The 14183-nt window shown below is 25.3% G+C and overlaps 1 protein-coding gene across 3 annotated transcripts in view; it reads right to left on the minus strand.

The window, feature by feature from the left end:
* The window catches only part of LOC101239435 (axin interactor, dorsalization-associated protein), a 34543-nt gene that overhangs the window by 9298 nt on the left and 11062 nt on the right, over nt 1-14183 (minus strand). For 2 of the 3 annotated variants that reach the window (XM_065804502.1, XM_065804503.1), the window contains exons 3-7: nt 13027-13080; nt 12877-12931; nt 10570-10645; nt 9978-10129; nt 1360-1597 (exon numbers count right to left, since the gene is read on the minus strand). In XM_065804502.1, coding sequence (XP_065660574.1) covers nt 1360-1597; nt 9978-10129; nt 10570-10645; nt 12877-12931; nt 13027-13080 — 575 coding nt within the window. The remainder of the gene's footprint in view (nt 1-1359; nt 1598-9977; nt 10130-10569; nt 10646-12876; nt 12932-13026; nt 13081-14183) is intronic. The other variant, XM_065804504.1, reaches the window with a different exon arrangement.

Here is a 14183-nt window from a genome sequence, read left to right on the forward strand (position 1 = left end):
TTAGGCAAGTAAAAGATGATAGTCAAGTAAAAGATGATAGGGAAGAAAAAGATGATAGGGAAGAAAAAGATGATAGGCAAGTAAAAGTTATAGTTTTGTTAGGCAAGTAAAAGATGATAGGGAAGAAAAAGATGATAGGCAAGTAAAAGTTATAGTTTTGATAGGGAAGAAAAAGATAATAGGCAAGTAAAAGTTATAGTTTTGATAGTTTTGTAATCGTAAAAGTAAAAAGTTAAAGTAAAAAAAAAAAAAAAAAAAAAATTTTATTTGAGAAAAAAATAATTTAAAAATAATTACATTTAATGTCGCTTATTTTATTACTATTATGATTTGTTTATTTCGCTTCTTAAATTCTTAATTCTTCATAAAAGTAAGTTGAAAAAAAAACAACAAAGATTTACTTAATAAGTAAAGGAGACTTTATTATAGTTGAACTTGTATAGTTTATAAATTAGAATTTTATTCCAAACATGTTTTTTTTATATATTAAATTTTTATTTTTTCTGAACAAAAACTTTTTCAAAATATGACATTTGAAGAAATAATAAAAAACCATTTTTTGGAAGCAAAATGTCTTTAATGATCCTGGTTTTTATAAATTTTAATGTTTTGCATAGTGGACTTCTACTTGTTGTAGAATTTGATGTCCCCTATGCATATTTCTACTGTATGCATAGTGGATTTCTACATGCAGTAGAAATTGATGTAATGGAATTACTTGTAAATACACAGATTTTATATAAAAAGTTTAACTGAATGAACAGCATCCATGAGAAGATATGTTTTAATAAATTTTTGACAATTCAAAGTTTAAAATCACTCAGTTTATAACACTCATGCAAAAAAAAACCTAAATGAAATTATAAAAAATTTGAATGATTATAATGTTATTAAGTTATTGCTAATTTATTTAGGTTTTTTGCATGAGTGTTAATTGCCTCTAAAATAACAATGGGGCAATTAAAAGAAACTATAACCCTGATCCTTAAAAGGTATATTAGTGATTATTGAAATCCATTGAAACTTCTGGGGTCATATCATTTTATACCAACATATTAGTAAACTGTGCACTATATACAAAAACATATACATTTACATATATATACATATACATATATACATACATACATACATATATATATATATATATATATACATATATATATATATATATATATATATATATATATATATATATATATATATATATATATATATATATATATATATATATATATATATATATATATATATGTACATACACATAGTTTAATAATTATTTTTATATTTTTTAATTTTTATTATAAAAATATTTTATACATCATTTAATATATTTTAATAGTAAATTTTTAAACTTACATTTCTAAAAAAACATTATTGCATTTAAAGTATTCATGAGATAGAAAAGTGAAGTACTTTGTCTCCAGTCTATTTTCAAATGTGTGCTTCAATTCAAAAAAAACTGCACTCAACCGAGGTATTTTTTCTAAATACATTTGAACATTAACTCGATAGTGTAACAAGTAGTAGTAATCGTCTTTAATTGTTTTTAATACTGGAGTGTTAACGATTGGTGTTAAAAGTACTGAGTCAGCATCTATAAAAATTAAAACGTAAGCATTCATGACAAATGTAAATTAAAATGAAATTTAAATCTAACTTTTAACAAAAAGATCTTTTTCATAACAAATTATTTAGTGTGTTAAAAACACAAAAACATGCAGAGAAATGAAACTTTTAAGAAAGTGTCATTCTTTATGTACACTTTTAAGAAAGTGTCATTCTTTATGTACACTTTTAAGAAAGTGTCATTCTTTATGTACACTTTTAAGAAAGTGTCATTCTTTATGTACACTTTTAAGAAAGTGTCATTTTTTATGTACACTTTTAAGAAAGTGTACATAAAGAGTCATATATGTAATAAAGACTTAGAATTAGAAATGAAATAAGCCATATGCATCAGTACATTACTCGTATATATGGCTTTTAAGAGTTATATATACATATGACTCATTTCATTTCTAAAAAATAATTTTTTTAGAAATGAAATATGTATATATGGCTCATTTTATGAGCCATATGTATAAATGAGCCATATGTATATATTTTTTAAAAACTTAAATTTTTTGTTTAAGAAATCAAATTTAGAAAATTTATACCAATCATAACTTATTCACTAAAAAAAAATTTATGACATTTAAACATTGATAAAACTTACTTTTAAATTTATAAACTAGATATTTACAAGCATAGTTCCTCCCACTTTCCTCTCCTCCAACTTAACATTTGGAATCAGTTCAGATAAAAAAGTTGAAAAATACCACTAATGTCAATATTTTTGAAAATAAATTTAACTGCTGCAATTTTGAAAAATGATGATTATAACTTTATGAAATATTATAACCAACATTTTTGAAAAAATTAGCATATTATAGTAGCTAGTTATAAAAGGAAAGTTTCAATTCAAACACAATATTAATTTTAATAAATACTTTTTTCGCAATGATATTTTTGAAAATTAAACAAATAAGATTCGTTTAATTTTTTAAAATAAAAACACTTGGATAAGACTAACTATATTTTTGATTTACTTTTTACAAAACCAACTATCTATTTTTGATACTGTCTATATATTTGTACAAGCATTTTAATCTTATTTTTAACTTTTGACCAGATAAAACCAGGAAAATATTCTTTCTATCAAAACTAACTCTCTTACAAGCATTTTACGGTGGATGGATTGTATCCTGGTCACACTGGTCTCAATAAATTGATCATGTCTAAATATTCTTGATTTTCAGAAGTTTTAAATGGTTTGCACCGTGAAGTAAAATTTTGCTATTTTTATTAAAATGTTTGCCTTATGTTACGTATTGTGTATGATGACATCAACCATTGCTTCTTACAAGGTGTTGGCAAACTTATAGAACTAACAGATGCCAAAGAACTTGTTCCAACTTGAGATGATGGTCCAGCTATTTCGTTTGACAATATTTTATATGAGGCTTTACTAGCTCTATCTTGTTGCTAAGTAAAGCATGATAATAGTCAAAAGAAACCTTTGTACTGTTTTCAAATGCAGTTACTTCATCCCATTCTCCAGATTTCTTTCTCTCACTTCCTATTGGCATTTTTAGTTATAAAAAGTATTATTTTTAATTCTAAAATAAATCAATACATATAAGTTTAACATTAATTTTTTGTTTTTTATTACAGTTTTAAATTATTTTTAAAAACCTTTCTGAAAATAATTTGATAAGTTCTTGTTATAAATTTTTAATAACATTATACAAAATATATTTTAAAAAAACTTAAAGTAGAAAATTATACTAGTTTTCAATATTACTAAACAAAATTTTAACAGATATAAAACTAAAATAAAAACCAAAAAAAAACTACCCAAAAAACCTCACTGCGCCGGGTTTTTTTCCAACCCTAAAACCAATCCATTATATATGCATATAAATAAATTCAATTAAGGATTAACCCAATACTTTTCGAAAATCGTTAAGACTGTACAATTATCATGGAAATTTTGTGATAAAAAATATATTTATAAAGAATTCGTTATTACATTTTTCAAATAGTTTTATACTTTTATATAAGTTGTAGCAAATAATTAAATTTGAATTCATTAACAAATGGATAGATTAATTAAACTCATATAGAAGTAAGTAAAGTGAAGGACCTTTATATCAAAAATTAAAAGTAAAAAAATATACAGAGTTAAAGTTTCAGATTTCGATTTTCAGACAGAAAAAAAAATTCCAAACTACTGTGTAGGGTGGTGCTTCACTAAAAATAATCAGATTATTTTCTGCACATATTCAATACCCATCCCAAGGAAACAGTTATTTTAAACACAAAATCAACAGCATTTTTAGATTTTTTTAAATCATCTTCGCTTTCAACAAGGCTGTAAGCAACTACTATTAGAGTTGGAAGTTACTGGAAGAGAAAAGATAAAGATTATAGAGCAAGATAACAATTGACAGACGCTTTAAAAGATTGCAAATTATATGAATCAGGAAAGCAAGATGTAGGAAACGAATTCCAAAAAACCAATGTTCGAGGAAAAAAACTAGAGGAATAAGAGTTTTTGGAGCACTTAAGAACAGTCACAAAAATAGGATGAGACTTAATTAAATGACGAGTAACACGAGAATGAATTTTAGTAGATGGCACAAGAGATGCTAGCTCTTTAGAGCAGTGCCCATTACAGTATTTGCAAAAAAGAGAAAGAAAAGCAACATTACAACGATGTGATAATGGTTGGAGGTTGGCTGCAAGAGCAGGTCCAACTATGCTTACAATGCGTTTTTGCATTTTGTCTAAAAGAGAAAGGGCATCATTAGAAGATCCACCCCAGATATGGCAACAGTAATCCATACAAGGCTGGATTTGGTATTTATAGAGATAGAGAAAAGAATCTGGAGTAAGAAAGTGTCGAGTTCGATGAAGAGATGCAACCTTAGCATATGCTAATTTTGCAATGGATTTGATATATGGTTTCCAAGAAAGATCAGAAGTAAGAATTAATACTAGAAGGTGAAGGGTAGATGACTCTTCGAGTACATTACCGTTAATAAATAAAGAGAGATCTAAATTATTGTGATAACAATTGGCTGAAAAAAATTGGGTTTATCTGAATTAAAGTTCACCAGCCACTGTGAGCTCCATGCTGTAGTAGAAGTGAGATCCTTTTCAAGCTCAAATGCCCCCTCCAAGCAATCAGAGAGTGTTGGTTACTTATCACAACAAGAATAAATGGTAGTATCATCATCGAACAATGCCACCTTAGATGTGAGAATATCTGGAAGATCGTTAATATAAATTAAAAAGAGGATAGGGCCAAGGATTTAACCTTGAGGAGCCCCTGAAGTTACAAAATATGAAGAAGAGTGCTGTCCATCGAGGGCAACTTTTATACTACTATTGGAAAGAAAGGATTCAATAATCTTAAAGATGTTGCCAGATACACCATATGAAGAAAGCTTATGGAGAAGACCAGCATGCCAAACTTTATTAAAAGTTTTTGAAATGCCAAGAGCAATGGCCTTAACCTCTCCACCTTTATCTAATGCACAATAAAACCTATCAGTTATTACTGTTAGCAAATCAGTTGTAGAATGAGATGATCGAAATCCATATATTGATGGTCAGAAAGTAAGTTATTAGATTCAAGATGAGAAATTAGGTGTTTGCTAATTAAAGATTCAAAAACCTAGCTTATGATAGGAAGAAGACTAATAGGACGATAATTAGACAAATCAGATCGCTCTCCAGAATTTTTAAAAACAGGGATAACAGATGCCGCTTTCCAGCAGGCTGGATAACAAGACTCATAAGCATTTGTTAAATAGTTTTGAAAGTATAGAAGACAGCTCTGGAGAACACTTCTGCAAGACTATAACAGGTATGTTGTCTGGACCACAAGCTGTAGAAGAGTCTAAGCAGGAAATCACTTTAGATACAGAACCTGGAACGATGTGAATGTCAAGCAATGGATCAACCTGTTTGATGGCTAAATCAGGTAGAACGCAACTAGTGGAATCAAGAGATGATATTGATGAAAAGTTCTTAGTAAACAATTCAGCTTTGTCTTTAGGTGAAGTGACAAAATCTGAACCATACAAGAGAGGTGGAATTAAAGATTTGCCCTTATTATTGATACTGTTAAAGATTCTCCAGAAGCCGCGAGAGCCTAATTTTAGTGATGAATTAAAAGATTTTATGACCTGAGAATAGCAAGCTTTGGAGTTAGACAAAAACTTTTTACAATGTTTTCTAGTAATAGTGAACAGACGTCTGTTTTCTGGAGAATTGTTTTGCTGATAGATATGGATGTAACGGTTTCAATTGGAAATTGCACAATGTGAGGAAAACCATGGAGAAGAGTGAGGCTTGACCTGGAATCGTCAATAGGAAATAAAAGATTCCATGCCAGTCTGAATCCACAAAGTTATGTAAGAATCACTTTTGTCACCAGGAAGAAGAAAGATTTCTACCCAAGGGTCACCACGAAGAAAATCACGGAAAGAGTTCCAGTCAGCTTTAAGGTAGTTGTAAGAGCTACGATGATAGGGGGATTCAGATAATGAAGAAGAATGAGATAATAGTTTTAGAAAGATCAAACCGTGATCAGAAACACCTAAGGGTGAATGTGGAGAGATTGAGCACTAGGATCAGAAACAAGACATAAGTTGAGTAGAGAAGATAAATGATTCAGGTTGTCTGGAAAGCGAGTTGGAAACTTGACTATTTGAGTTAGGGATTGAGAAAGGCAAAAGTTGTGGGCTTAAATGCCTGCAGAGTCACTGACACTAGAGCCAAGCCATTCAGTGTGATGAGCATTAAAGTCACCATCAACAACAATATTGGCTAATGGATAAAGAGAGAGAACTTGGTCAATTTGATCAGAAATAACATCAAAAAAAGTGCAGTCTTGAGATGAAGGAGAACAATATAGGACAAAAAGAAAGGCGATAGAGTGAAGTAGTGCTAAACGACAGCACATAAAAGAATAGTCTGTGGATTCAAACCTAGTTTCCCGACAAATAATCATGAATTTACAGATACTCAAGGAATTTACAGCAACTTGATTGGTTAGTACATATTGACCCAAACATGACTTTTTGAAATTAGCAAACATTTTACTTCCCAATCTGCAGAATTCACTAAACAACACTTTCCATACACTATTAGAAACAAATTCATGGAGATGGCGACAATATTTGGAGGCTGAATATGTACAAATTTCATAAGTACAAACTAAAATAAGTGCGAAGCAGTTGCAAAAACTGGCACAAAGTGGGCTTTCAAAACTTTTTAAAAGTTTTTCCTTCAGTTCAAAAGTTTTTTTTCGTTTAAATTTTTATCTTAGTAATAGTTCTTAATGAATTTTATATATACAAAATTATAAATTAACGAATTTGTATTCCTTTTAAAGAAATAATTTTAAACAAATTCAATGCATTTTATAAATGAAAACGCAAATAACTAACTTAAATTACCAGCTAATGTTAATAGTCTAAAATACTCTCATACGCACAGACTTCCGTTCTATTAAAAAAGGAAATTTAATACCATCCAAGTAACTTAATTTTATATTTTTTGTTAAACATCAAAACAATTTTTGTGAAATATAAAAAAATCCAAATTGAATATTTAGTACTAAATGAAATTGTTTCATGAAATGTATATTTAACAATTACTTATGATACATAAAACAAAGTTTTTACTAAAAATGTATTTTCAAATACATGTTTCGCCTGATTCCTTAAAGTAATAGAAAAAAAAAAATGTATTTATTCATTATTAAAAATAAACTTATTCATTCAATGATTTTGCAAACAGCGGGGAAAGCTACAAGAAAAATAAATAAAAAGATTGAATGAAAAAAAAAAAGTAGTTGGAGGGAAGATTTCCTAAGAAATAGTAAAAAATAAGAGCTTCAATCTTTAGAGTTAACAATATTTAAGAAAAATAATTGCACATTTTATATCTCTTCTCATTAAAATCATTTAAAAAAATGGTAATTTTAATTATTTAACAATAATGTTAATTGAGTGCGCAGCTATTTAAATAATTTAAATATTTAAAATTACTAATGTTAGATAAAACAAGATTTTTCTAAATATATATATATTTTTAAAGAAAAATAGGAATTTTAAATTTATAGTTATTTTAAATTTATCTATAAATCTTTCTTTCATTTATTGCAATTTGCAGCAAAAACGTACAAGAAAAAAAGATTTAAAGAAAAAGAAAATAAAGTAAAAAACAAACTACCAAGCCTTCCTGGGAAGTCGTATGCCTTGTTCGTCCAAGTTTAAATTAATTTTTTTAAACAAACTGATCACAGCAGTTCGTATCTTTTAACTTATAAAGCGTTTCAAAAATTTGCAGCAAAAAAAGAAACTTATCTACCGAGAAAAAAAAAATTAAAAAAAAATAGAAAACAAAATTGTAAAGAACTAGAACTAGAAAATTTGGTGATTAAAAAAAAAGTCAATATAATTTTATTTTTTTTAACAAAATTTTTATGCAACTTTTAAAAACATTATCTTTTATAACGATTTAACAACAATTGACAACTCTGATAGGCAATTTACTAAAGATTTTAATTAGCCCATATAATAAAGATACTAATTTGCTATATATGCTAGAACTTTAAAGAATTTTGTTAATTTTTTTTCTTGCGTTTATTCGTTTTTACGTCTTTTTGCTTTTAAAAATATATTTTTGCTATACTTGACGTTTTTTCTCAATACTTATATTATAGGAAAATAAGAAAATAAATTGTTATTTATTTGTAAAAAATATTATTTGATTAATAAAGTTTGTAATAACGGAATAAGTTAAATAAAAGGATAACATATTTTCTTTAAAATATAAAAAATATTTTAAAGAAAATATGTGGTAAATACATTTAGTATTTACCACATTTGATGCATGTCTGAAAATGTTTCTTTTATATTGCCCAATATCCAATGTTAATACAAGTTACTAGAGGTAATGAACATAATGATTGCTATGTTTAAAAAAATGTTTTTAAAATTTAAAAAAAAAAGGTTTAAAATGCACTAGCCCACATGATTTTGGAGCATTGTTTTATTTAAAAAAAAATTATTTTTTTTTACAAATAGCAATTAGTTTAGCAAAGACATTTGAAAAACAAATTTGAAAATTGTCCGTGTTTCTAGCGCAAATTATAAAGTATTTCATTGATATAGACTGAAAAATGTCGAGAAAAAATTGTACATCAAAAAATATTTTTGTTTTTGTTATATTCTTATCTGCTTTTTTTCTCGACTTGTATCAATTTAAGTAGTGGAAAATAAAGTCTTAAAAATAAGAAAACAAAAAGAGTAATATATTAAGGTATATTAAGGTTTTGTTGACAACTTTCTTTTTTTAATATTCTATTTTTTTAGCTTATTTTATTGATTTTTTATTAGCCTTCAGTTTTTTTCATTGAGTATTGCTGTTTTATTTTCTAGTTTCTTGTAGCTCTACTTTGCGAATTCTTAAAACCCCTACTATAAAAAAACGTGGTCAAGCCATCTAAAAAATTACTTTAAGCTTGGATGAACAAGGCGTGCGACCTTACATGCTCCCTGGGAAAGCTTGAACTACAGTTCAAAAAAAAAAATTCTAAATACAACAAATATTATATATTATTATTAAACTAATATATTAAACATTTTTATTAAGATAGTACTAAAATAAGAATTTCAATCATTTATGAAAAAATGATTCTTTACCACCAGTAAAATGAAAGTAATTTAAAACAGTAAAGCAAAAAAAAAAGTTTACGTCATATTTAATATTTATCAACAAAGCGAATTAAAGTAGAATATCATAAACAATAAAACTATTTTAAACGCATTTTCAAACATCAAATGATTTTATGAAATTTTAGTATATGCATTTTACAAATTACATTCCAATTATTTGTCAAACCTTGTTTAAAAAATCTTTTTTTTTTAAACTGGTCATCCATAACCGGCAAGAGTTCATCTTGGAAGGTAAAAAAGCATGTTTAGTCATTTTAGGTAGTTGTTGATCAGCCATTATTATTTTGCTACTTTTTATTTTTTAACTTTTATTTTTATTCAGGCATCAATTAAAAAAAAATTAAATAATAAATAATAAATTTCTAGTTCTTTTATATTGTTGTATTATAATTAAGTATAAATACCTACATATTTTAATATAGGTTATTATATTAAATAATATAATATTATGAAGATGTTTATCTTAATAGTATTGATAGGTATATTATTAAGTGGTATCCTTTATAAGTGTATTATTAAGACCTTATAATAAGATATTAATCTTGTAAGATATTTTAATATAAGATATAAATATAATTATTAATATAAGATATTAAACTTATAAGATATTATTATTACTTTATAATAATATTGACAAAAAAAAAACTTTTTAAAAATTTTTTAGTCAAGTATAAATACCTCTTAATGATATTGATAGAAAAGGATTTAATAAACATCTTGGATATTTTAAACCAATTCTTTGAAGGTCAAAAGCAAATCTTTGATACAAACTGTTTTTTTCTAATGGAGGTTGCAGCTCTTTCATTGGTTCAAATTCAATACTGGCTACACTAAACAAAGTCATATAAATCAGCTAACAAAACAAATTAATATAATGTAAACTGAGTTAGCATAAGATAATTAAACTAATTGGCAAAAAATATAACTAATTTATAAAAATATATAATAACATAAACAAAAACTAATTGACACAAATATTATTTGAAACTAATAATTGGATAAAAAATATAACTGTATTCTGAATATTAAAAAAGTATTCTGAAAATATAAGATGTTTCATTTAATGAAAGCAGGTAAGATGGGTACTAAAACATTTAATGAAATAAAATCACGGAAGATGAACTTAAATATTCAATGAAATGAAAGGATGGAAAATGGGTAAAAAATCATTTAATAAAATAAAATCATGGAAGATGGGTAAAAAAAAACTAAAACAGTACAGAAAAAAAAAAAATAAAAAAAGCTTGATTAAAAATGAAAAAAAAACTACCTGTTTGTTTCAAGGGTATTTTCAGTAATTATTAATACAGGGAAAACTTTTTTCCATTTATAGAAGTTGTTTAGCACTAAAACAAACAACAACAAAAACTTTATGCTATTTTTCATTATAAAATTTTTTCTTTATAACAGGTTTTTATTTTTCTTTTTAAATGATAAAATTATTTAATTTTAACTTGAAATTTTTTTAGAAACATTTAAACTTTTGCATATTTTTGGCAAATTTATAAAAATAATCTCGGTTATTTTTAGATGCCATATTAAATGTCATAAATCTGGCTGTTTATTTCACTAATTAAAACAGATATAAACCCTTAAAAATTATTTTACTAATTAAAACAGATACAAAGCCTTAAAATTGAAAAAATAAATAAATTGATATATGTTATCAAAGATCAAATAGCTTTCGTGAAAAACATTAAATGATAGAGTTGGAAATTGGATACCAATAAAAATCAAATAAAAAAACATAAACCTTATAAGTTACAACCCCTAAAGTTTTACCTACTAGAAAATCCACACAGCACCTTACCTACCATTAAGTTTCCTACTAATATTGATGTTATCTGATAGTTTCTCCTTTTTAGCAGATATTTCCTACATTTTATATGATACTTCCTCTTTTTTCTTTAATACATACTCCCTTTATTTAACCCAGAAAATAATGACAAACATTTCCTGTGTTTAAAACTCAAAGTTTGCTTTGAGCTCAGGAAAAAGTTTTTTTTTTCTATACATTTTGCAACTGAGATTGAAAGGCGTGGGGTAGTGCTAATTCTATTGATATTTTCTGTTTTTTATAATAATAAAAAACATAAATACTAAAATATATATAATATATACATATAATCAGGTACTAACTATGTATATCACATAATGAAAAATAATGTAAAATAATGTAAAAATATTCAAATATTTAAACTACATATTAAACTTTATACAGCATATGTAAGCTTTTCTAATCACTCTATGCATGATTGATGTTTCTATTCACTCTATGCCTGGAAAATTAAGTAAACACAATCGTTCATGATATCCAGAAAGTTTAAATTTTTTGCATTTTGCTTTTAATAGTTTTTTTAACAGTGTTTTTTTAACATTATAAATTGGTGAAAAGTTGGATCCAAAGCTGGAAACAACTGGAAATTTATTTGCTCTGTTCACATAATTAGTTATTAATAAACTTTAATCATTCAAATAAATATTGTAAAGGTAATAATCTAGCCAGATACAAAAGGATAATCAACAGGTACTTGTACCTCAAAGAAAGGAATACCTTAAAGTATTATTTGAATAATGGTTTCTAGCATCATCAAATCAATTGAAATAAAGTTTATACCTGATTTCTCAACAAATAGGTGAATTGAAGCATAAGTATATATAATAATCATTATAATAAACTTTATATAAGATTCATTAAAGTTACACTTAAAAACAAAAACAAATACACTTGAAAAGATGAAAAATTTTGTTGAAAAAAAATTAATGAATATTAGCTTTTAATCTTAAAATAAAAAAACTTTATCAAATTTTATTGACAACTACTTTAAACAAACGATTGTTTCTTTAAAGGGATTTTCTGTTACTTAAAACAACAACAACAACAAAAAGTCTCTTGTCTCTATTATTTGTCTCTAATACTGAAATTGTTGCTGTATCTTACAAATGTTTGTTTAAAGAATTTTTTTATTTAATTTTTAATTTTTATGTCATATAAAGTAATTGAAGAACAATTACTGAAACTAATTGACAAACAATTAATAATGAAAATGACAAACAATTAATAATGAAAATGACAAACAATTATGAAAATGACAAACAATTAACAATGAAAATGATAAACAATAATTAAAAAACATGTAAGACCATATTAATAAAATCGTATATTTTACAAGAATTAAAACAAGTCTTTTAACAAATATAACTTTTTAAACAATTTTAAACAATTTGAAATTTAATTTCAGTATTAAAAATGAAAAATATTATGTTACAACAACAAAAAAACAATGCATTTCTTGATTTTGACCCAAAAGAAGTTTACAAAACAGCTAATTTATCTCAACCAAACACAAACATTTAAAAAACTTTTAAATCAAATACAATACAAATCAAATATGAAATAACCTATTATTAGTAAATACAAATGCAAATAAGTAATTGACCCCAACCCTGATGACTATTTAAACTCCTCCTTCCTCAAAATTTGACTATAGTACTTAATAGACTTTAAATACACACTTGGAATTTTTAAAATAAACCCATTTTAGAACAAAGCATATTTAGATTCAGTTAAACCTACCTGGTTGTAGTTTTAAAATCTCTTCTAATGATGGCCACTCTTGTTCATTGCTTTTCTAAACAGTAGGTTAGATTGTACTATGCTGATATATTAATGTTTTGACTCAAATAGGAGAAAAAAAATTAAATAATAATGCAAATGTAGACTTACAGACAGTACAACAACTCTATTTTTTATACAGTGCATAATTTTATTTGCTGTTTCCTGTAAAAAATAATCGCTTAATTATTGATTATATTTAACATTTTAATGAGAATATAAACTAGTAGTGCACACACACACATACACACACACACACACACACACACACACACACACACACACACACACACACATATATATATGTTTATATACATATAACATTTTAATAATATATTAACATTTCAATTGTTTTAATTATATATTTACATATACTTATATATTTTAATTATATATTAATTTTAGTTTTTTAATTTAAATAACTATTTATAACTTTAATTATATGTTTAGTAGTGCATATATACATGTATATATATATATATATATATATATATATATATATATATATATATATATATATATATATATATATATATATATATATATACAGCCATAAGAATTAGAAAAAATGAGGTTGGCAATATTTTGCCAACCTTAATCTGTTAGAGATTTTTGAGGGCTGTATATATATATAGGCCTAGGCAGGAACGACAAGCTTGTGAAATCACCCATGCCTGCCTCCACACTCGTATAAGTTTGTTTACTCTGACGAAATAAAGCTTGTGCAAATATACAAACTTTAAAAAATAAACTTTTTTTAATACTCAAAATTTTTATAGTTGCATTTTTAACTTCTCTAAAATAAATAAAATAAAACTGTAAAAATAATAGATGTATGCTTATTTAAAATTTAAATTAAACTTTCTTTAAAAAACAGTAACAAAAATTTGTTAGTTTAAATTTGAATTATATAGTACAAACACAATTTTAGAAGTATCTGACTTATTCAAATTTCAATTACAAAAGTTTTATAATTACTTGCTCTCTCAACCGAACTAGTTCTGTGTTTTTAAACTTAAAAAAATGTTTCACAGAGAAGAAAAGTAATGAAGGAACTTTTTAAATATGAAATAAAAAAGCCAGCAAAAATCCTTATCCTCCCAATAAAAAAAAATAGGTAAAGTCAGAAGAAAAACGCTCTTAGATCATTTTGTAAACGTTCTTATATCATGATATAAACTTACATACAAAAAATTTTAATAATTTTATATATCTGATTTTAATGAGCTGAGATAAAAAAATTTAATCACTGCTTTTTTTAAAAATTG

This window comes from Hydra vulgaris, chromosome 09, assembly GCF_038396675.1.
Source record: "Hydra vulgaris chromosome 09, alternate assembly HydraT2T_AEP".
NCBI lineage: Eukaryota > Metazoa > Cnidaria > Hydrozoa > Anthoathecata > Hydridae > Hydra > Hydra vulgaris.